The sequence below is a fragment of the Anguilla rostrata genome, chromosome 12, assembly GCF_018555375.3.
Source record: "Anguilla rostrata isolate EN2019 chromosome 12, ASM1855537v3, whole genome shotgun sequence".
NCBI lineage: Eukaryota > Metazoa > Chordata > Actinopteri > Anguilliformes > Anguillidae > Anguilla > Anguilla rostrata.
Genome location: NC_057944.1, coordinates 830,764 through 856,200, shown reverse-complemented (window position 1 = coordinate 856,200; position 25,437 = coordinate 830,764). Strand labels below are relative to the sequence as shown.

At 50.5% G+C, this 25,437-nt stretch overlaps 1 protein-coding gene across 1 annotated transcript in view; it reads right to left on the bottom strand.

Moving 5' to 3' along the window:
- Positions 1–25,437, bottom strand: part of LOC135236710 (mediator of RNA polymerase II transcription subunit 13-like) — an 86,003-nt gene that overhangs the window by 16,542 nt on the left and 44,024 nt on the right. Inside the window, exons 12-24 of the mRNA XM_064303207.1 lie at positions 24,843–24,964; positions 22,437–22,518; positions 19,784–19,992; positions 17,350–17,549; positions 15,072–15,943; positions 13,366–13,540; positions 11,122–11,224; positions 9,921–10,023; positions 9,375–9,696; positions 8,650–8,866; positions 6,060–6,251; positions 5,563–5,786; positions 1,915–2,057 (exon numbers count right to left, since the gene is read on the bottom strand). Of these exons, the coding sequence (XP_064159277.1) occupies positions 1,915–2,057; positions 5,563–5,786; positions 6,060–6,251; positions 8,650–8,866; positions 9,375–9,696; positions 9,921–10,023; positions 11,122–11,224; positions 13,366–13,540; positions 15,072–15,943; positions 17,350–17,549; positions 19,784–19,992; positions 22,437–22,518; positions 24,843–24,964 (2,964 nt within the window). The remainder of the gene's footprint in view (positions 1–1,914; positions 2,058–5,562; positions 5,787–6,059; positions 6,252–8,649; positions 8,867–9,374; positions 9,697–9,920; positions 10,024–11,121; positions 11,225–13,365; positions 13,541–15,071; positions 15,944–17,349; positions 17,550–19,783; positions 19,993–22,436; positions 22,519–24,842; positions 24,965–25,437) is intronic.

The window sequence follows — 25,437 nt, the reverse complement described above, 5'->3', positions numbered from 1 at the left end:
CCTCTCAAACACATTCATTAACAGCAGAAAACATGCACACGTTGTAAACAATTAGCTGTTTTATTACTTTCTCGTCGTCAATTACATATAGGCTGATCGCAAAATGACAAGAATAGAACGAAAATTCGGACTTGCGTGAAAATGTAAATTAGTAGTGGTACAGCCACCGTTTGCTTTCCTTCGAAGTTACTGCTAGCCGAGCAGCGAAGTGTGCCCTCCAGATGCGAACCATGCACCATAAATGAGTCCATAGTCTTCCTGGTCTTTTCGTGGAATTGAAAAATGGCGGTAAAATTGAGTAAAATTACGGCAGTCTGAAAAAGCTAAAGGGAAGATTACTAGAATTAACCTGTTATTTTACCCGGATAAAAAGTGCGGAAGGTGATTTCCAGTTTGCTTGTAGGCTACTGTATCACCAATGTTAATTATGCAGAACTACCGCATACCTCACATAACTGTATCAAACGTTTTGAGTCAATTACAACGGGCTAACAAAGAAAATCCGGAAGAAAATATTCAGCAACCGAATTAATCCGTTTGAATGTTTTGGTAGCCTACGTAATATGCTGTCCCAGCACGAATGCTTAGCATTTTATAAAACGAATACTAAAGCAAGAAAAGAACAGAAGAGCACACGTTATAATTCCAAGACGTTGACAGGCTATAACCAAAAGTAGGCTACTGCGCCGCATAACATACAAGTTTGATTTGAAGTTATTATGAAAATAAATTGGTTTGCCGCTGCATATTTTCAAAAAACAACCGGGTAATGGCGGAAAATAAATACAACACAAATGCTACGAGTACTCGACCAATCAGAAATGTTCAGCGCTGCAAGCTCCACCCAAAAGGTTCCTGTACTTTCGGAAAGTACTACCCCCCGAGCAGGAACGTTTTGGGGGGTAAAACCAAGCCCCCAGAACTAAATTTAGACCCTAGTTCCTGCGGTGGAAACGCACTGAGTTCCTCAAAAGGTTCCTAGTTCCGGGGTATAGTTCCTACGGTGGAAACGCGGCTTAAGTATGTGTTTGCCTGTCACAACCTGAGGGACAGTGGGTAAACATCTAACAAACATAAAAAAATATATATGTACAATAATAATAATTTTACTGAGAACATACTTTTAAAAAATTGATAGAGCATAATATAGAAAATAGTATAGTAGAGTTATAGTATTTAGTAGTTAATAGATAATAAATGTTATGTTACTGTCATTTATGCCATTATTGTTTGCTGCTTTAAATTTTTTAACTTTAACTTTTTTTATTATATATATTCTTACTGTGGTTGATTCTTGTCATCACTACACTTTGGCAATATGTATTTTTAAATATGCCATGCCAATAAAGCATTTGAATTTGAGAGAGGGAGGGAGGGAGGGAGGGAGGGCGAGGAAGGGAGAGAGGGAGGGAGGGAGAGAGAGAGAGAGAGAGAGAGAGGGAGGGAGAGAGAGATAGAGGGAGGGAGGGAGGGCAAAGAAGGAGAGAGAAAGAGAGGAGGGAGGGCGAGGAAGGGAAGAGAGGGGGAGGGGAGAGGAGAGAGATAGAGGGAGGGAGAGAGGGAGAGAGAGAGGGAGGGCAAGGAAGGGAGAGAGAGAGGGAGGGCAAGGAAGGGAGAGAGAGAGGGAGGGGGATAGAGAGAGAGAGAGAGAGGGAGGGAGAGAGGGAGAGAGATAGAGGGGGAGAGAGAGATAGAGAGAGAGAGAGAGAGGGAGGGAGAGAGAGCGATAGAGGGAGGGAGAGAGAGGGAGAGAGGGAGGGAGAGAGAGCGATAGAGGGAGGGAGAGAGGGGGAGAGAGAGAGAGAGAGAGAGGGGGGCAGAGAGAGTGTTACACAGAGAGAATGCCTCTCCCTCTCCCTATATCACCCTAATTTACACACCGAGCAGGGGGACCCAAACACCTTGAATCCTTACCTCTCAACTCTCCGTGGCCCATCCTACCCAGACGGCCAATCACCACCCTCCAGGGCAGTGATGTCATCTGCACCAGCCCCAGACACCATTCCCACAGCTTCTGAAGGCCCAGCCTCCTGGCAGAGCCCTTTTTCCTCCGGGCCCTGCAGGAGCAAGCACAGTCACCGTCACCAGGGAGACAGACTCCGCCCAGCCGAAGAGAGTGAGGCAGACTGGAACTGTCACCATGTCCAGTGGGATTACTACACAGATAGATAATCCATAACACAAATGCCAGGATCTACATGCCATACAGTACACTCCACATCCCAAATGCCCGTTATTGCCCCTTGAGAAGTAAGGGACAGAGATTGTGCTGTGACTTATACAATACAGGCTTCATAAGAGGGAACTGATTAATCAGACTGCTGATTAACAAGCACATAAAGGTAAATCTGTACAGCAATCAGCCATTGCCAAAAACAAATCTAAAAAGCAACTGCTAAGCAACGAGGCACGACACTGAAATTCAAGTGAAAAGTCAAGTGAACATTATTGCCTGAAGATGCGTGATGATCAATCTTGCGTCTCATTCCTGCAAGGAAACCTTCAAGGAAGCATTCAAAATTTTGGCAAAATGAATGCTTTTCAAGAGCATTGACTCATGGACCCAGCGTTAACTTGCACCTCTACTTCCTGTTCTTGAAATAATGCTTTAAATCTTTTCCATTTAAGCCAATTTTGAGCGGGCCAAAACCATCCATGTTCACAGCACACTCAGCACCCTGCTAGCCCATTTCAGCCACTGCTTCCGTGTCCCATGGAGCTTCCACATATCCGCTCAAAGAGCTTCTCCAGTGGTGGAACGAATATTCTCTTCAGACGTAGTCATGACTAACTCTAACACTACTCCTCCACAGGGTTATGATGCTGGTCTTATATCACTCGTACCTTGATCTTCTCACACTTTCATGTTACACTTGTATCTTCATTTAGCACTGTTGCGTTGCACTTCCATCATCTTGGTGTTGTAGTGTTTCATGATTTCTCTGGTAATCATGTCTCACTTCTAGCTTGACTTGCCGTAACTTACTGACTCATGCTTACTGTGTCATCTAAACCTGATATTCATGGTCATGGAGACAGTTGAGGCCAGAAGTTTACATACACCTAGGCTACGGACCTAAGATTTCCTGTGTTAAATTCGGACTGAAATTGCTTCGCTTATATTTTCTACTACCCTTGGTGGTAAAATAGGCAGTGTCAGCTGTATTACCAAATTATTTAAAATTTATAATTTTTTTGTTTTGAATTATAGATTTTGGGGTTTTAAAAATCACTGCGCCACCTACTGTGCTTTTTTCCACATTTTTTAAATTGTCGCTTCTTGATGTCAGGATGTCAGTCTCATTTGCATGCAGCCTATGACAGCGTGTATTTGCTTATGATTGACATTGAGGGCTAGGCTGCATTTGCCACTGTCAAGTCTGGGAAACATGGCACCTTGGAAGCGGCATTGCTGTGTTGAAGGATGCACAAATACTGACTCACTACACGCAATCCCGAAGGACACATGTAGAATTTTTATCAGGTTCATTAGTGTCAAACAACACAAGAGTCTGCAGTATATATTTTACACCAGACGACTTGTTGAATTGGGCGCAAAAACAGTGGATTTTGCAAAGAACTGCGACTGAACCCTGGAGCAGTCCCCACAAATCGATCAAGCACAGTACGGAGCAGTACGGAGGATAACCACAAAGTAAGTTTCTTATATTATTATATTTAGATGTATATTACTGAGTGTATGAATTACCTTCGCCTGGTTTACAAGGAGGATAGCTAACAGCTACATTTGCTAACGTTAGCTGGCATAGCTGAAAAGCAATCTTAGCATCAACATAATTGTCACACGAAATATAAAGCAACAATTCAGGAAAGCCGAATATTATTTATTTGGCTAGCTACGGAGATTTGTTATATTATGCAATATGACAACTCAAAAAAAAAAACCATTTTAAAACAATTTAAAAACAAATTTGCAATGGTATAGAATTTAAATAATGATACAGCATAATGACTTTACGTCAATTAGGGTATCTACTTCATTTCCATAAGAGGTTATTTCAAAATAATAGCTAAGAGACAGATTTATTTCAGCTTTTATGTACTATATCAGATTTTCAGTGGGTCAAAAGTGGTGGCATTGCCTTTTAATTGCTTAACTTGAATCAAACGCTTGGGGTAGCCTTCCACAAGCTTCTCACAATACTTTGCCGGAAGTTTTGCCCATTCCTCCTGACAGAACTGGTGTAACTCAGTCAGGTTTGTGGGCCTCCTTGATCAGATATGCTTTTTCAGTTCAGTCCACAAACTTTCTATGGTATTCAGGTCAGGGCTTTGTGATGGCTACTCCAATACTTTCACTTTGTTGTCTTTAAGCAATTTTGTTACTACTTTGCTCATTGTCCTGCTGGAAGACCCAGTTGCGGCCAAGTTTTAACTTTCTATCTGATGTCTTGAGGTGAGAGTATTTCTAGATAATCCTCCTTCCTCATGATGCCATCTATTTTCTCAAGTGTACCAGTCCCTTTTCCAGCAAAACACCACCACAACATGATGCTGCCACCCCCATGCTTCACAGTTGGGATGGTGTTCTTCGGATTAAAAGCCTCACCCTTTTTCCTCCATACATACCGCTGATCATTATGGCCAAACAGTTGAATTTCTGTTTCATCTGACCAGAGACCACTCCTCCAAAAAGTTAGGTCTTCATCCTGGTGATCACCTGCAAACTTCATTCTGGCTTTTTTAAGCTGGTCTTGGAGTAGGGGCTTCTTCTTTACGCGACAGCCTTTCAGGCCATGGCGATGTAGGATTCTCTAAATGGTGGATGTAGACATTTTGGTACCTGATGCCTCCAACTCCTTCACCAGTTCCTTTGTAGTTGTCTTGGGGTTCAGTTGAACCTTTCAGACCAAAGTTCATTCAGCCCTAGAGTTAATTTGTGCCTCCCTCCTGAACAATGTAGCGTCTGTGTGGTCCCAAGATTTTTATATTTTCATAAAATTGTTTGTACAGATGCTTGTGGTACCTTTAGTTGTTTGGAAATTGCTCCTAAGGAGGAACCGGACTTGTGGAGGTCCACAAGTCTTGCCTGAGATGCCTGGATTTTCCCATGGTATCAAGGGCAAAAAGGCAGTGGCTCTAAAGGTAGGCCCTTAAATACAGACAGTCAACTTGCTGTATGTAAAGTTTTGACCCACTGAAATTCTGATATAGTGAATTAAAGCTGAAATAAATCTGTCTCTAATCGATTGTTTTAAAATTACCTCTGATGTGAACAAAGTAGGTGCCTTAACTGATTTGCCAAAAGAAATGTATGGTAACATGAAATGTGCGGAGTTGTGAAAAACTGAGTTTGAATATCTTTAGCCTAAGTATATGTAAACTTTTGGCCTCAACTTTAACTGATACTGATACTTAATGAGTATTGTACCTTATCAGACCTGTGTTCTGCAGTAGATTCAATGATCTTTGGTATGCACTTATTCTACGTTGCTTTGGATAAAAGCGTCTGGCAAATGAATGCAATTAAACATAATGCAATGCATCCTGGGAAGTGCACCAGTCTTTCTGATGTACTGACTGGTTGATTGGGGCACAAACCTGTTGGGCACGTCGATGCTGATGATGCAGGTCTCCAGGAGCTCTCCGTACAGGTCGGTGCAGGTGGCCAGGAGCCACCGCTGGTCGTGGGACAGGCAGTAGCCCACGAAGAGCACGTTGTACTTCTGGGAGGCCTCGCCGAAGGTCTCGCCCAGCTCCGTCTGCTTGTCCTTGACGGGCGCCAGGATGAAGGGCGGCGTGTAGAGGCGCAGACTCTCGGGCCTCTGAAAGAGAGCGGGGCTCAGGGTCAGAGGGGAAACCCCACGCGCGCTGCCCCCGGGGCCCGCACACCTTCGCCCAGTCGCCAGTTCGGCAGAAACCAGAATCAAAACCCGGGACCCAGGGAGAAGGGACGGTCATCCGGCCCACAACGCAGAAAACAAGGCTCCAAAAACAGCACTCCACAATGCACTGCCTCCTTCTGCGACCAAGGGCAAGGCAGGTTTAACAGCTCATAATCCAGACCAGCTACAGCAGGGTTCGGGCCGTCTGCCTACCTCCGGACTCCGGAGGGCGCTGTCGAGCGCCAGGCCTGGGCCGAAGCCCGTCAGCGTTTTGACGTTGGTGGAGGTGGGCAGAGGCCGTCGGCACTGGGAGAAGACGGAGAAGGCCAGGGACTTGAGGTGCTGGGCGTAGACGTGGCGCTCCTCGCTCCGCACGGGCTGCAGCAGATACTGGCACGGAATTATCTAGCAGAGGCACACGGAAACCAATCAAACGTCTGGTACAGCCAACGCTCAAAACCGGGGCTGCCCAATCCGGTTCCGGGGGGACCTACGTTCGCCTTCAGCCCTAAAGCGCCTGACAGACAGAAAGCGTCGACGACGTGCGTCGAGTGAGGCCACTTGCTCACATCGAAGGCGGGAGAACTTGAAGCGTCAGATTAGCTTTTTCCTTCTCATCGATGGCGGGGTGCCATATACACGGTGTATTTTGGTGGTCTGTGCCCCGCGTCGACACAACGAAAATAGAGCCGAGCTCCGAAAGGTTTTGACGCGCCAACTTGACGCCTCCAGTTAGTTTGTCAACAGCCGTTGAAAGCAATGGGTGCGTTTGCTGACGCGAGCGTCTGACGCTTTGTATCTGTCAGGCCCTTTACGAAGCACACCCCATTCAACAGCTCAAGTTTTCTTTGAGCTGCTAATGAGTAGAATCAGGTGTGCTAAATTAGGGTTGAGATGAAAACCTACAGGAAAGTGGAACACCAGAAACAGGGTTGGGCAGCCAAGCACAGAGCGCCCCCTATCTGCCCCCTATCTGCAAACATACACCCCCTACCTGCACACACAGCCCCCTACCTGCACACACAGCTCCCTACCTGCACACACAGCTCCCTACCTGCACACACACAGCCCCCTACCTGCACACACACACACAGCCCCCTACCTGCACACACAGCCCCCTACCTGCACACACAGCTCCCTACCTGCACACACACACCCCCTACCTGCACACGCACACCCCCTACCTGCACACACACACCCCCTACCTGCACACACACACAGCCCCCTACCTGCACACACACCCCCTACCTGCACACACACACCCCCTACCTGCACACACAGCCCCCTACCTGCCCACACACCCCCTACCTGCACACACACAGCCCCTACCTGCACACACAGCCCCCTACCTGCCCACACACCCCCTACCTGCACACACACAGCCCCTACCTGCACACACAGCCCCCTACCTGCCCACACACCCCCTACCTGCACACACACACAGCCCCCTACCTGCACACACACCCCTACCTGCACACACACACCCCCTACCTGCACACACCACACAGCCCCTACCTGCATACAACAGCCCCTACCTGCACACACACACCCCTACCTGCACACACACACCCCTACCTGCACACACACAGCCCCTACCTGCACACACACAGCCCCTACCTGCACACACACAGCCCCTACCTGCACACACACAGCCCCCTACCTGCACACACACACCCTACCTGCACACACACACCCCTACCTGCACACACACAGCCCCTACCTGCACACACACAGCCCCTACTGCACACACACAGCCCCCTACCTGCACACACACAGCCCCTACCTGCACACACAGCCCCCTACCTGCACACACACACCCCTACCTGCACACACACAGCCCCCTACCTGCACACACACAGCCCCTACCTGCACACACACAGCCCCTACCTGCACACACACACCCCTACCGCACACACAGCCCCTACCTGCACACACACACCCCTACCTGCACACACAGCCCCTACCTGCACACACACACCCCCTACCTGCACACACACACAGCCCCTACCTGCACACACACAGCCCCTACCTGCACACACACACACCCCTACCTGCACACACACACAGCCCCTACCTGCACACACACAGCCCCCTACCTGCACACACACCCCCTACCTGCACACACAGCCCCCTACCTGCACACACACACCCTACCTGCCCACACACCTACCGACACACACACGCCCTACCTGCACACACAGCCCCCTACCTGCCACACACCCCCTACCTGCACACACACCCTACCTGCACACACACACCCCTACCTGCACACACACACCCCTACCTGCACACACACCCCCTATCTGCACACACAGCCCCCTACCTGCCCACACACCCACACCCCCTACCTGACACACACACCCCCTACCTGCACACACACACCCTACCTGCACACACACACCCCTACCTGCACACACACACCCCTACCTGCACACAACACACACACACACACCCCTACCGGGACACACACCCTCCTTCCTGCCACACACACCCCTACCTGCCCACACACACCCCTACCTGCACACACACACCCCCCTACCTGCACACACCCCCTACCTGCACACACACAGCCCCGTCCTTCCTTCCCACACACCCCTACCTGCACACACACACCCCTACCTGCACACACACACCCACCTGCACACACACACCCCTACCTGCACACACACACACACACACACACACACACCCCTACCTGCCACACACACACACACACCCTACCTGCACACACACCCCCTACCTGCACGCACACACACCCCTACCTGCACACACACCCCCTACCTGCACGCACACACACCCCTACCTGCACACACACGGCGTTCCTGATGTGCGGGGGCAGAAGCTGCAGCATCTCCACGTAGCAGCGCAGTAGGCCCAGCGTCCACACGCTGGAGGCCCCTGCGCCCTCTGCCTCCTCGTAGGAGAAGGGGTCCACCAGGTACAGCACGATGGCGGGGGGGTAGGCCACGGCGTGGGAGTCGCCGTCCGTGGGCACGCCCACCTTCTCTCGCTCCATCGTGCTGGGGAGGACCGAACATTTGAGAATCGCACAAAAACATCCAGGACTCCAGTTCATTCCACTACACAAACTAGGGCCGTGTCCAAAACAGCACACTTGCCTACTATCGTGTATATAAGTTGAGTGCACTACATGAGAAAGTTGTTAAGTATGCATCATTTTCTCTAAATTTAGTGTACTTCATATCCCCGGGTGATATACTTGTACCATCTAATACCAAAGCACTCATTTGGAGCATTCCGGAGCGCACGTTTCACGAAGTAAACCACACTTTTCAGGAGGTCCCTCAGAGGAAAGAGGCACATAAATAAAGCGGAAGAGGCAGGGACTTCTTATCACACTTGCGCAGTATCGCTGGAAAATAATGATTTTTTTTGCATACCGCCATTATGTACTAAAAATGCGCATTGAAACTTAGGCAGTGTGTTTCCTACATACTTTGAGTGCGGCAGTTAGGAGGCCTTGGACAGGAGTGTTTACTGTGACTGTAGTAGGGGGTGCGGGCGTACCTCTCAGGAGGTTCCGTGGGCGCCGGGGTCTGCCCGGGCGGGCCACTCTGGGCACTGCTGCCCGCGCTTCCGTACGGGGCGAAGGAGCCGCCCGCGGGGGGCAGGGAGGACGAGGGAGGGCCGCTGCCATTGGCCAGCGGGGCGGCGACGCTGCCGTCGGCGCTTACTGAATGGGCGGAGCCTCCAGAGGTCGCAGTGCACTGAGACCCCGCCGAGGAGGCGGAGCTTGGCGGCTGCGCGGATGGCGACTGGCTGGAGGCGGTGGAGGGGTTGGACTGACTGAGCAAAGAGCTGTCCAATGACTGTGTAGCAAGGTACGGGGCTGCAAGGCGGAAGAGAAAGAGGATTTACGCTAACAAGCCGCTTCTGACCAGTTTCCCTCTATTTCAAAAACAGCTAACAAAACACAGTAAACAGACAAAGAAGTTCTAGTAACGATGGACAATGAGGTACACAAAACGCACGACTGAGTGAATGAAAGGCCTGCCTTCCTGGACCTCAGTAAGAAGAAAGTGCTTCATAAATGCAGCCAGCAGGCGGACTCACCCAGGTGGTGGCGGAGGACTTGGGCGTAGAGCTTGAGCTTGGCCAGGGCGTCGCTGCCGTCGCCGGCCGCCCTCAGGAGCCAGTCGCTCACAGGGAGTCTGTGCTCACCTCATACACACAGAGAGCACTGGAGTCTGTGCTCACCTCATACACACAGAGACAGAAGCACGGGGTGCTGTGCCACGCTGGACTGGCCATGGGCTTGCTCACCCACCCAGCACAATGCCGTCCGTGTGCCTATGGAGAGGGCCGGTGCTCCCACCGACAAGCCAGCGAGCTGTGCACTATACACAGAGAGAAGCACGGCAGTCCTTGACCTCTCACACAGCAACAGAGCCAAGCCTGTGCTCCTCTCACACAGCACAGAAGCCCCAGGACTGGCTCACCCTCATACACACAGAGACAGAAGCACAGGAGCCTGTGCTCACCTCATACACACAGAACAGAAGCACAGGGAGTCTGTGCTCACCTCATACACACAGAGACAGCACAGGGAGCCTGTGCTCACCTCATACACACACACACAGAAGCACAGGGAGTTTGTGCTCACCTCATACACACAGACACAGAAGCACAGGGAGCCTGTGCTCACCTCATACACACAGAGACAGAAGCACAGGGAGCCTGTGCTCACCTCATACACACAGACACAGAAGCACAGGGAGTCTGTGCTCACCTCATACACACAGAGACAGAAGCACAGGGAGCCTGTGCTCACCTCATACACACAGAGACAGAAGCACAGGGAGTCTGTGCTCACCTCATACACACAGAGAGCACAGGGAGTCTGTGCTCACCTCATACACACAGAGACAGAAGCACAGGGAGTCTGTGCTCACCTCATACACACAGAGACAGAAGCACAGGGAGTCTGTGCTCACCTCATACACACAGAGACAGAAGCACAGGGAGTCTGTGCTCACCTCATACACACAGAGACAGCACAGGGAGCCAGTGCTCACCTCATACACGCAGAGACAGAAGCACAGGGAGTCTGTGCTCACCTCATACACACAGAGACAGAAGCACAGGGAGTCTGTGCTCACCTCATACACACAGAGACAAGCACAGGAGCCGTGCTCACCTCATACACCAGAGACAGAAGCACAGGGAGTCTGTGCTCACCTCATACACACAGAGAAGCACAGGGAGCGTGCTCACCTCATACACCAAGACAGAAGCACAGGGAGTCTGTGCTCACCTCATACATGGCGGCCAGGTCCCTAAAAGGTCGGCCGTGAGCGGGCTCGATCCTCGGACACCACAGAGACGCCACGTGCCCTCTAGCCGAAGGGCAGAGAGCACTGGGGCAGGCCAGGGAAGCACACAAAGTCGTACTGTACCCCACCAGAGAGTGGACGGGCAGGGCTCGCCTCATCTGCCGGGGGCAGGGAGCGAGGGAGCAGAGATGAGGGGGAGGGATCGAGGGGGGAGGGAGCAGAGAGAGGAGGGGGGAGGCATACGAGGGGGGAGGGGAGCAGAGAGGGAGGGGGGAGGGATCGTGCGTGGGAGGGGAGCAGAGAGGGAGGGGGGAGGGATCGAGGGGAGGGGAGCAGAGAGGAGCGGGGAGGGATCGAGGGGGGAGGGGAGCAGAAGATGGGAGGAGGGGAGGGATTGGCGTGGGGGAGCAGAATGGAGGAGGGGAGGGATCGCGTGGAGGGAGCAGAGAGGGAGGGGGGAGGGACGAGGGGGGAGGGGAGCAGAAGGAGGGGGGATGGGAGGTCGAGGGGGGAGGGAGCAGAGATGGAGGGGGGAGGGATGGGGGGGGGGGAGCAGAGAGGGAGGGGGGGAGGGATCGGCGTGGGAGGGGACGAGAGGGAGGGGGGGAGGGATCGAGGGGGGAGGGGAGCAGAGAGGGAGGGGGGAGGGATCGAGGGGGGAGGGGAGCAGAGAGGGAGGGGGCCAGAGAGAAGGGGGAGGGATCGAGGGGGGAGGGAAGTAGAGAGGGAGGGAGGGGGATCGAGGGGGAGGGAGCAGAGAGGGAGGGAGGGGAGTGGGGAGGGGAAGTAGCGTGGGGTAAACAGGATGCGAGTTGGGTTTAATTCGGAAGCTAAATAAAGTGCTAAAAAGTCCAGATTTTTACCATTAAAATCACTGGCACTGCTACTGTTGAGATTTTAAAAAATTATAGTCATGGTTTGACAATGACATCAATAATAGTCCAGTTTAACAAGTAATCTTCTTTTTAAAGCAGTGTTTAACAATGACCTTTACGTTATATAGCCATAACAGGCTTTTATAAAACTGAGGTGAAGAAACAATCAAATCAAGTTTCAAATAAAGAAAAAATGTTTTCCACCACCCCTTATCTTCATTATGAACTACTGTATGCTATGAACTCCCAATGACATAAACACTACAGAATGTAAAGCTTACATGTTCAGTTGTTTTTTCTCCCATTTGTTGTTCTCCACATTAACACAGACCCTTTGTTGAAGCACCACTTGTATGTTTGATTTGCATTAGCTTGGATAAATAAATGAAAAAATCTAAAATCTTCCCCAGGTGAAATGCATCTTCAGCTTCATGCTCTTATTCAAACGTCCCCAAGTTGTATGTGTTGGAGCCACATTTCATTTAAGTTTATTATGTTTTTATTAGACTGAAATAGATTCAAATATGTTTATTTAATAATTACATATGTCAGCAGCTCTAATGGCAGGCCCTTAAATACAGCCACAGATACCAATGAACTCCCAATTAACTCCTAATTATGACAACTGGCCAATCAGAAGCTTCTACATCAATTTCTGGAATCTTCCAGACTGTTTAAAGAGACAGTCAACTTGGTGTAAGTAAACTTTTGACCCACTGGAATTCTGATATAGTGAATTAAAGCTGAAATAAATCAGCCTCTAGTGGATTGTTTTAAAATTACCACTGATGTGAACAAAGTAGATACTCTAACTGACCTTCCAAAAGAAATGCATGGTAACATGAAATATGAGTTGGGAAAAACCAAGTTTGAATATCTTTAGCCTAGGAGTATCTAAACTTTAGGCCTCAACTGTACATACCTAAAGCCTTGAGTAATTTCACAGCAAACGTACAATTTTCATGAATCTAGGTACTGCAATATAAAATGAATTAAGAAAGGCCAGTTTATCTCCATAACCCTGCTGGGAACACAAACTGCTGAAAGATCAGCCTGGACTCCCAGCTCTGGCTGAAGAAGAGTCATGTACTGGAAACTCTCCAGAAAGGTGCATTTCAGCAAGTACGTTCTGTGAAGGAACTTCTTTAGAAGGGTCTGTTTCAAGAAAGAAATTTCTTTGATTGGAAATCTCATAAAGGGTCTCTTTAAGGAAAGAAGGTTCTGTGATGACACCTCTGTAGAAGGGTCTCTCTCAGGAAAGAAGGTTCTGGGATGGGACCACTTTAGGAGGGTCTCTCTCAGGAAAGAAGGTTCTGCAAATGGGACCACTTTAGGAGGGTGTCTCTCTGCTACGTACCGTAGGAGCCCCTTCCTGCCATCTTATGGAACTGCTGCCAGGTGAGGGGTCCCTGCACGCCCCACGAGCGCACCGTCCTCTTCTTCTGGATGGCATCCTGTAGAACCGGCTGCAAGGAGAGCAGCATGCGCAGGACGTCCTGAGAGAAGAGCGTGCTCATGTCCACTGCTGAGGAGGAGAAAGAAGCGGAGGGAAGAGGAGAGGAGAGTGGGAGGAGAGGAGAGCTGCATTTTAGTGCATAACCTGTGATCAACAGGCAGACCGCACCAACAGCCACAATCAGCAAGGACTGCTCCCGCTAACCCTAACCCTAACCCTAACACAACCCGCACCAACAGCCACAATCAGCATGGACTGCTCCCGCTAACAAAGCTGATCCTACCATTGATGCTGGACAACCCAACCCAACCCAACCCAACCCAACCCACACCAACACGGACCACAGCACCAACACAACCCACATCAACACAGACTACAGCACCAACTCAACCCTCATCAACACAGACCACAGCACCAACACAACCCACATCAACACAGACCACCACAGCATCAACACCACACACATCAACACGGACCACAGCACCAACACAGACCACATCAACACGGACTACAGCACCAACACAACACACATCAACACAGACCACAGCACCAACACAACACACATCAACACGGACCACAGCACCAACACAACACACATCAACACGGACCACAGCACCAACACAACCCACACCAACACGGGCCACAGCATCAACACCACCCACATCAACACGGACCACAGCACCAACACAACCCATATCAACATGGACCACAGCACTAAAACAACACACATCGACACAACCAACATCAACATGGACCACAGCACCAACACAACCCACAACAACACGGACCACCACAGCACCAACACAACCCACACCAACACGGACCACAGCACCAACACAACCCACGTCAACATGGACCACAGCATCAACACAACCCACATCAACACGGACCACAGGCTCAACACAACCCTCATCAACACAGACCACCACAGCACCAACACCACCCACATCAACACGGACAACAGCACCAACACAACACACATCAACACAACCCACATCAACACGGACCACAGCACCAACACAACACACATCAACACAGACCACATCAACACGGACAACAGCACCAACACAACACACATCAACATAGACCAGCACAGCACCAACACAACACACATCAACACAGACAACAACACCAAAACAACCCACATCAACATGGACCACTCTTACTAAAGATGATGACGAGCAGCCAGTTTCATGGGCTGCTCTTACCCAACAAGACTAACAGCGCAAAGTGCTTGAGCAGCAGAAAGTACAGGAAATGATCATTAAAACTCAAAATTCAACAACAATGCAAACAAGAAGCACTAGAATAAGCTCAGGACTAAAAGTAACTATCAACCTCTGAGTGACCATTGGTGGAATATACACAACCAGATTAGATTAGATTAGAAAGCTTTAATGTCCTCAGAGAGGCAATTTGTTTTGCAGCGTCCATTACATAAAATCAGAACAGTCACAAAAGTAAAAGAAAAAAAAACCATTCGTCTTCAAAACCGCACTGTGCCAAATAAGTACATCTATCTGAGTGGAACTGTAACGCATAAGCAGGGGTGAAAATGGGTTAAACACACATCGGCACGGCACGAGAGCGCTCATCTCACCACTGCTCGTGGCCCAGGGGTGCAGGCCGCTGCTCCGCACCAGCAGCTCGTCCACCTTGCCCCCGGACATGTTGTCCATGAACTGGCGCCCGTGCTCCAGGGCCAGGTAGCAGTCGCTGTGGCGGTCCCTCTCCTCCAGGCGCGCGCAGGGCGGGGCCGGCGCGGGGGCCGGGGGCTCCAGGCCCCACGCGGGGGGGAAGGGGCTGGTGCACTGGTCCTGCAGCAGGAGGACCAGCTCGTGGGGGACGCCGGCCCGGTGGAGCGCGGCCTGCCGCCGGGCCTCGAAGCGCCTCTCCGCCTCCCGGCCCGCGTCCGAGCCCCGCCCCACCACGTCCAGCTCGTCCTCCAGGAAGAGGCCCGAGCCGTTGCCGTAGCGGCGGTTGACCACGGCGCTGAAGCCGCAGGTGCAGGAGTACTGCGTCTCGCCGCTGGGGTCGCTGACGTAGACGCCCACGTCGGCGCCCTTGATGTTCATGTTGCAGACGCACACGCAGCAGCTGTCGAAGCTGCAGTCCCTGAACAGGTTCAGGACCGACTCGGACAGGATGAGGTTGACGTACAGGCTGTGCGCCTCCGGGACGGGGGCCACGGTCGCCGGCTCCACCGAGTCCAGGGGCCGGCAGGTGGAGGGGGTGGAGGCGGGCGAGTACAGGTCCGAGTTCTCGTGCTTCACGGAGCCCTGCGCGCTGGAGGGGCCCCGGGGCGTGCGCGGGGTCCGCGGGGTGGGCGCAGAGAAGCGGGGCGTGGCCGGGGAGGGCAGGATGCCCGGCCCGCTGTTGCTGGAGGGGGCGCTGTTGCACATGAAGGGGGTGTGGGTCTGAGGGGTGTACGTGTAGTCCTGATCCATCACACTGCCCACACTCGGGATGTTACTGTGACAGGGAGAGGCAGAGGGAGGAAGGGAGAGTTGTTAAGCATCTGAAAGGCCTCAGCAGAGAGCTGGTCTGGCTGCAGCCTTTGGCCCTTTGGCCTTTGGAGTCTTTGCTGAGAAACTCAATTAGCAGAATCAGGTGTGTTACTGCTTGGTTGAGACAGAAGCCTGCACCCACACCGGCCCTTTCTGGATAAGACTGGGGACCCCTGCCTTTACCCCAACACAATGCAGGCCCATACACACACAAACACACCTGCGCGCAGGCACACACACTCAAACACGCGTACACACACATACACACACAAACACACCTGCGCGCAGGCACACACACTCGAACACGCGTACACACACACATACACACACAAACACACCTGCGCACAGGCACACACACTCGAACACGCGTACACACACACACACATACACACACAAACACACCTGCGCACAGGCACACACACTCAAACACGCGTACACACACACACCTGCGCGCAGGCACACACACTCGAACACGCGTACACACACACATACACACAAACATACCTGCGCGCAGGCACACACACTCGAACACGCGTACACACACACATACACACACATACAAACATACCTGCGCGCAGGCACACACATTCGAACATGCGTACACACACATACGAACACACACACACAAACATACCTGCGCGCAGGCACACACACACATGAACACATGTACATGCACACGCACACACACACACACACACAAACAAACATACATGCACGTGCAAGCACACACACACAAACACATGCACACAAACATACACACACACGCACACACACAAACACACGCTCACACACACAAACACACGCACACACACACACACACACACACACACACACACACACACACAACACGCACGCACGCACACACAACACGCACGCACACACACACACACACCACGCACGCACGCACGCACGCACGCACGCACGCACGCACGCACACACACACACACACACACACACACACACACACAACACGCACGCACGCACGCACGCACGCACGCACACACCACGCACGCAGCCAGGTAATACCTCCCGATAATGATGCTAGACTTTTTTTCCGCACACAGCATTACTTACAGGAACCCAAAAAAAAAACAACAACAACTTCTGGGGACAATAAATTCCACTCTCTTGTTCCCATAACACATCATTAAACTCCTGCCAGTGGCTAGCATGAGAAACCCACAGCGCAGGGAAACAATCCCTTAGCAGAGAAGGCCTCCATTGGCTCCCTGAAACTTAACAGTTTACAACATTACAGTGTGTTGTGTTTTTACTTTTTTTTTTGCTGACCTACGAAGCGCTGCTTCAGTTTGTTTGTTTGCAGGGTGAGAGGAAGAGGCGCAGGGTGAGAGGAAGGGGCGCGGGGCGTACCTGTCCTTGCTGAGGAAGTGGAACGGGGGCAGGGGGTGCAGCAGCTCCAGCTTGCCCAGGGTCCAGCTGGGCTGGTACCGGCACTCTTTGGGCAGCTTGATGGGGGGCAGGCACTGGCTGGGCAGCATCTTCAGGGGGGCGAACCTGGAGCAGCCCACCAGCGCCTGGCACGTCTCCAGCTTGTACACGAACGACAGGTCCTGGGAGGGGCATGGCAGCGGGTCAGTTACCGCGGCAACGGAACGCCGCGCCACCAGCACTTCATGCTTTTGTACTTTCTTGGATTTCGGAATTCTGAATACTCTCCCTTCATGTTAAAAGATAAATGAAATGTCTCCAAACACAATCCCTTTACAGCTCCAGAATAATTTAGCTCTAGATGCAGTCAATAATTTTAGATCTCGCACTATAAAATGTCAATTACTTTCAAAATAAGAAAAATACCTTCTGTGTAACGTCTATCGCTGTACCTGTTTGCTGTGCACAATCACACTGTTTTTCAACTACACTGTCCTGTGAAGTGTACCTTCCATTTTCAAACTTTCAATTCAGACAACCCCCCATGCAAATTAACATTTATTAAAAGTGAACACAAAGTCCACATTTACAAAGCCCAAATTATCATGACCAAGGCAAATAACCACACTGCCAGGTCATGTTTTGGTGGTGATTTACCTTTGGCTGTAGAGATTTAACAGACTTTACCTGTGTTGGCAGAGGAATCTGAACTGCAGTTCTCTGGTGACCTGCTTTTCGATATTATCTATTCTGATTATAAAACCCTTTTATCAACTGTTGTGACTTATACTGCAGTTATTGAATGTTAAAACTGCATTAGTTAATCATTACAAATACGGATAAGGCCAATTGCTTGCTAGGTATGAGAGGTGGCACGATTATTAATGCAAATGGCCTTTTCCACTGCTTTTACACTGAACATAATTAGACGGCACAAGCCACACAGCAACGGTGTGGTTTTAATTAAAAAACAATGTCTTCCTAAATCTCACAGTTTTTAGGACTGTCACTACACAGAAGCCCACACATCATGACCGCGCAGGGTTTCAGTGGCTGTGCTCAGAAGCCCACACAGCATGACTGCACAGGGTTTCTGTGACTGTGCTCAGAAGCTCACACAGCATGACTGCACAGGGTTTCAGTGGCTGTGCTCAGAAGCCCACACAGCATGACTGCACAGGGTTTCTGTGACTGTGCTCAGAAGCTCACACAGCATGACTGCACAGGGTTTCAGTGGCTGTGCTCAGAAGCCCACACAGCATGACTGCACAGGGTTTCTGTGACTGTGCTCAGAAGCTCACACAGCATGACTGCACAGGGTTTCTGTGACTGTGCTCAGAAGCCCACACAGCATGACTGCACATGGTTTCAGTGGCTGTGCTCAGAAGCCCACACAGCATGACTGCACAGGGTTTCAGTGGCTGTGCTCAGAAGCCCACACAGCATGACTGCACAGGGTTTCAGTGGCTGTGCTCAGAAGCCCACACAGCATGACTGCACAGGGTTTCTGTGACTGTGCTCAGAAGCTCACACAGCATGGTTGCACAGGGTTTATGTGACTGTGCTCAGAAGCTCACACAGCATGACTGCACAAGGTTCCAGTGGCTGTGCTCAGAAGCCCACACAGCATGACTGCACATGGTTTCAGTGGCTGTGCTCAGAAGCCCACACAGCATGACTGCACAGGGTTTCAGTGGCTGTGCTCAGAAGCCCACACAGCATGACTGCACAGGGTTTCAGTGGCTGTGCTCGGGGCTCTAATGTCCAGCTCAGGGGGCTAACGGGGCCAGTTTGTGCCAGACAGGAGGAGAAGGCCTGAGCTTCAGCCAAACAGGATCTGCTCAGAAATGCTCATTAAAGCCGCAAAATCGCAACCTTCCATTTCTGAACTGAAGCGTGAGTTTGCCGTCGTCCCATGGCGATTGCTGATTGCGCGTGAAATTCAATTTCGCCCGATCGTTTGGCCATTTCCACTGCTTTTGCCAGTTTTTACCAGCAGGAGGCTTCAACACAGCACACAGCTCGACTTCTAATAAAACCTGGACTGGCTCAAACTCTGGGGTGCACAATAAGGGCCGATCCGTTTCAGGATTTTGTGCCAGCTTCTGCTCTTAATCACATAATTATCTCAATCATGTTCTGACCTAACATTTATTTAACCACCGACTACAGCCAGAGACTACAAGTGTATCTTACTTTTTTTACTGTGCTCAAGAACAGGAGTGAACCACAATAGTTTATAAACTGGTCAGAAAACTAAACCTAAGCTAACTGGACGGAACAAAAACAAGCTCACAGCCTGGCCCTTCAGGATGCTCAAACTGCTCTGCTTTCTACGTACCATACCGTACTCCTCTCTCCCTGGCCATACCTTGATTTTGGAGAGTTTGGGGCTTGGGGCCCTCCCTGACCGTACCTTGATTTCGGAGGGCCTGGGGCTGCAGTAGCCCTCCTCCACCTCGATCCTGAAGTGCCCGGCCAGGGAAAGGCCGTCCAGCAGCGTGGTGCCGGGGCCCACGTCCAGCACGCTGCCCTCCTTGCTGCTCGCGTTCATCGGGGAGAAGCCCATCATGTGCTGCTCCAGCGAGGGCGGCGTGGGGAACATCTGGTGGAGGTCCGCCGAGCCTGCAGGGGGCGCAGCGAGGGAGAGAATCAGAGCGGCTGTGCACTGCGTTTAGCCTTTAGAGATGCACTGTTGTGCTAATGTAGCTGCTCCTTTCACTCTCCCTGAGGAGCAGACCTCTCCCTGAGAGAGCAGACCTCTCTCTGACAAGCAGACCTCTCTCTGAGGAGCAGACCTCTCTCTGACGAGTAGACCTCTCTCTGAGGAGCAGACCTCTCTCTGAGAGAGAAGACCTCTCCCTGAGAGAACAGACCTCTCCCTGAGGGAACAGACCTCTCCCTGAGGAGCAGACCTCTCCCTGAGGAGCAGACCTCTCTCTGACAAGCAGACCTCTCCCTGAGAGAGCAGACCTATCTCTGAAAGAGCAGACCTCTCTCTGAAAGAGCAGACCTCTCCCTGAGGAGCAGACCTCTCTCTGACAAGCAGACCTCTCCCTGAGGAGCAGACCTCTCTCTGAGGAACAGACCTCTCTCTGAGGAGCAGACTCTCTCTGAGGAGCAGACCTCTCTCTGAAAGAGCAGACCTCTCTCTGACAAGCAGACCTCTCTCTGAAAGAGCAGACCTCTCCCTGAGGAACAGACCTCTCTCTCAGGAGCAGACCTCTCTCTGAGAGAGCAGACCTCTCCCTGAGAGAACAGACCTCTCTCTGAGAGAACAGACCTCTCTCTGAGAGAACAGACCTCTCTCTGAGAGAACAGACCTCTCCCTGAAAGAGCAGACCTCTCTCTGAAAGAGCAGACCTCTCTCTGACAAGCAGACCTCTCTCTGACGAGTAGACCTCTCTCTGAGAGAGCAGACCTCTCTCTGACGAGTAGACCTCTCTCTGAGAGAGCAGACCTCTCTCTGAAATAGCAGACCTCTCTCTGAGATGCAGACTTCTCTCTCAGGAGCAGACCTCTCTGAAATAGCAGACCTCTCTCTCAGGAGCAGACCTCTCCCTGAAAGAGCAGACTGTGGTTCTTCATTTCTACAGGGGGTTCAGAAAAGCAATACATTTAAATGTCACCAAAACAATCGTGCAGTTTTGGGCCACAATTATTTTTTTAAATGTAAAAAAAGCAAATAAAAAAAATGCCAAGGCTGGTCAAAATTCCTTAATCAGAGTTGGTGACAAAGTATCCTATGGTCAAATTTAACAGAAGCCACATTCTCAGTTGAAGAAGCATATTCACATAAACACATGCACACACAAAGACAGGAGAATTTACTTCTGATCCCCATCTGCCATTTTCAAAACACTGCATCTGTTAACCACCAACTGCCAGTTCTGCTTCCCGTGGTTGATCCAGCAGAAGGGGAGGGAAATCCACCTACATTCCACCAGGGGGCCCTCCACCAAGACACTAAGATACATCACAACTACAGGAATACAGCAGCTAGTACAAGCCAAGCTAATTTAGCACTTCTTCTGAAGTACAAGACCCAAACTACTGCATACACCACTGAAAGCAAAACGTATGCTATTACAAAATCAAGCAAAACTGCTTCTTAATCATTATTTTAATGTGGTGATCATTCCTCCTAGTGCACTGTCAATTCTACACTGGCCAGAGGTGTGACAATGTCTGATATGAACTGCTCAAGCATGATTCGGCAGGGGAAGTTATTTGGGATAAAGGGGGGGTGTTACTGAGGAAAGTGTGAAGGAGATGGACACAGTGAGAAGCACAGGGAGGTCTTACTGAGGAAAGTGTGAAGGAGACGGACACAGTGAGAAGCACAGGGAGGTCTTACTGAGGAAAGTGTGAAGGAGACGGACACAGTGAGAAGCACAGGGAGGTCTTACTGAGGAAAGTGTGAAGGAGACAGACACAGTGAGAAGCACAGGGAGGTCTTACTGAGGAAAGTGTGAAGGAGACGGACACAGTGAGAAGCACAGGGAGGTCTTACTGAGGAAAGTGTGAAGGAGACGGACACAGAGAGAAGCAGGGAGGTCTTACTGATGAAAGAGTGAAGGAGACGGACACAGTGAGAACACAGGGGGTGTTACTGAGGAAAGTGTGAAGGAGACGAACAGTGAGAAGCACAGGGAGGTCATACTGAGGAAAGTGTGAAGGAGACGGACACAGTGAGAAGCACAGGGAGGTCTTACTGAGGAAAGTGTGAAGGAGACGGACACAGTGAGAAACACAGGGAGGTCTTACTGATGAAAGTGTGAAGGAGACAGACACAGTGAGAAGCACAGGGGGGTGTTACTGAGGAAAGTGTGAAGGAGACGGACACAGTGAGAAGCACAGGGAGGTCTTACTGAGGAAAGTGTGAAGGAGACGGACACAGGAGAAGCCAGGGAGGGTCTTACTGAGAAGGAAGGAGACAGACACGCTTTAGAAGCATCTCAGGGACGGCTTTACTGAGGACAGGTGAGGGAACACAAGAAGCACAGGAACGTTCTTACTTATTTAAGAGACGGACACAGAGAGAAGGGCAGGGGAAGGGGGGGTCTTACTGATGCAGGACAGCGGGTCCAGCTTCGCTTCCTTACTGCACAGCTTCTCCTCAGCTCCGCTGACCGCGCGTCTGGACCCAGGCTGGGGGAACACAAACATAAACAGATAACGTTCATTTCACTTATTTAAAAAAGAAAAAAAAACACATACACTTACCATACAGATACATGTGTGTCTTCTTGTATCACAATTTCCTCCCTTCCAATTAAAGTAAGCATTATTAAATGATCAGTTGACTGAACATCCTGAACACCCATTAGTCACTGTGCATTCTTGGAACAAGATGTCCCTGGAACACTCACTACCAGGCTATGCAAATCCGTTTCAACTGGTCCTGCGGGAGCTCGTGCAGAAATGATTTTTCCAGCAGCTCAGACACCAAAAGATGAGACAGGACTGGAGTAGATCACGCCCAGCGGAGCACGCGTGTGAAACACAGAAGGCTGGATTATTCACATCCTCAGGGCTAACACCGTGTGAATGGATCTTTTCTGCCCTTTCACAACAAGTGCACTGCTTTGAGATAACCGGCTTGCCAGCGGCCGTAACAAGTTGTTAGCAGTATGTTGGCTCAGAAGAGTGACTGCTGACCAAACCAGAAAACCAGTATGCAGAGCTTTAACACTGACATTTATTCCAAGGAGCACGCGTGCTCCTAAGCTGAAAAATTCAGGAGCACACTAGCGCATCCCAATTAGTAGATGTGCTCCAAAAGCAATTTCCCTGCGAGCACACAACAATTTTGCTTGTACAATGGGAGCGCTACAGACGCCAGGTCTGTGCTTACAGTCACACATCGCGGCAGCCAGCTCAGCGACCTCCTCTCACAACACCGCTTCTGTCTCACTCCACACGGCACACGGACCATTCTCACTGCTTACACGGGAAAGGCATGGCCCAAGGGGGAGGGTTCACCGCTGCCTGTCCCGATTGAGTGAATGAGGTCCCGATACAGACAGACGTCCCGATACAGACAGACGTCCTGTTTGAGTGAATGGGGTCCTGATACAGACAGACGTCCTGTTTGAGTGAATGAGTTTCTGATAGACAGACGTCCCGATACAGACAGACGTCCTGTTTGAGTGAATGGGGTCCTGATACAGACAGACGTCCTGTTTGAGTGAATGAGGTCCTGATACAGACAGACGTCCTGTTTGAGTGAATGAGGTCCTGATACAGACAGACGTCCCGTTTGAGTGAATGGGGTCCTGATACAGACAGACGTCCTGTTTGAGTGAATGGGGTCCTGATACAGACAGACGTCCTGTTTGAGTGAATGAGGTCCTGATACAGACAGATGTCCTGTTTGAGTAATACAGTCCTGACACAGTTTAACTAGTCTATCCCCAATACAGGGCAACCCCTTACAGTTTAACTAGTCTATCTCCAATACAGCGCAATCCCTTACAGTTTAACTAGTCTATCCCCAATACAGGGCAACCCCTTACATTTTAACTAGTCTATCCCCAATACGGCGCAACTCCTTACAGTTTAACTAGTCTATCTCCAATACAGGGCAACTCCTTACAGTTTAACTAGTCTATCCCCAATACAGGGCAACTCCTTACAGTTTAACTAGTCTATCCCCAATACAGGGCAACCCCTTACAGTTTAACTAGTCTATCTCCAATACAGGGCAACCCCTTTATCTCACTGCGGCATGCATCTAATCCTGGAATATTTGCTCCGGTTTAACGGAGGCCTGGGCCTGGCCTGGGTTAACCAGTATGGGTTCCTACCGTTTCCTTCCGACCACTCGGCTCGACTACAAAAAAAGCTGAAGAGGCAGTTCAGCCGCTTGAGAGCCGCAGTTTAAATGTGTTTCGTCCCGGTCGCTGGGACGTTTGCAATCTGCCGTCCGTCCCTGTCCAAACGAGGCCACTACAGCTTCAACTCTGGTTCTGTTACTGGGGTATTCATTACGGTTTACGTCTGTGTTCTCTGGATCATTAGGTAACCCCCGGTTCACTGTGGTTCTGTTACTGGGGTATTCATTACGGTTTAACCGTGGTCTCTGTCCAGCTGGTTCACTGTGGTTCTGTTGCTGGGGTATTCATTATGGTTTAATCGTGGTCTCTGTCCACAGGGTTCACTGTGGTTCTGTTGCTGGGGTATTCATTATGGTTTAATCATGATCTCTGTCCACAGGGTTCACTGTGGTTCTGTTACTGGGGTATTCATTACAGTTTAATCGTGGTCTCTGTCCAGCGGTTCACTGTGGTTCTGTGTCTGGTATTCATTAGGTTAATCGTGGTCTCTGTCCACGGGTTCACTGGGTAATGGAGACACCAGGTCGTTCTCATGCATGAGGTGCCGGAGGTTTGAGGTTGTATGGTCCGTCCGACATTCCTGGGCGTCTGGAAGGACGTGAGGTAACGCGGTCTCTGTCCAGCGGGTTTACTGACCGTCAGCTCGTCCTCGTCTGAGTTGAAGAGGTTGTCCAGGTCCTTGAAGGAGACAGCCAGGTCGTTCTCATGCATGAGGCTGCCGGAGGTGTTGAGGTTGTTGGCCGTCGAATTCTGGGTGTCTGGGAAGGGCGTGGAGGAACACAGACAAACGTCACAAACACCCTCAGTAAACCACCAATCACAATGCTCACTAATACACTAAGAGCAACAACACATTTATCACAATGCTCATTAATATGCTAACAGCAGTAACACACCAATCACAATGCTCATTAATATGCTACCAGAAAAAAGACACCAATCACAATGCTCATTAATATGCTACCAGAAAAAAGACACCAATCACAATGCTCACTAATATGCCTACAGCAATAACACACCAAACGCTCACTAACCATGAATATTCTAATGGGGGAAAATAATTTTCTAAATTAATTTTAAAATCCTAATCAGTCATTATTATCAACATCACAAAGTACCTTTAAGCAATTTATTGTATATATATATATATATATACATATTACAAAAAAAACATCTGGATATTTACTCAAATGGCTCTTGAGCTCCTCAGTGCTGCCACACTGTTCACACT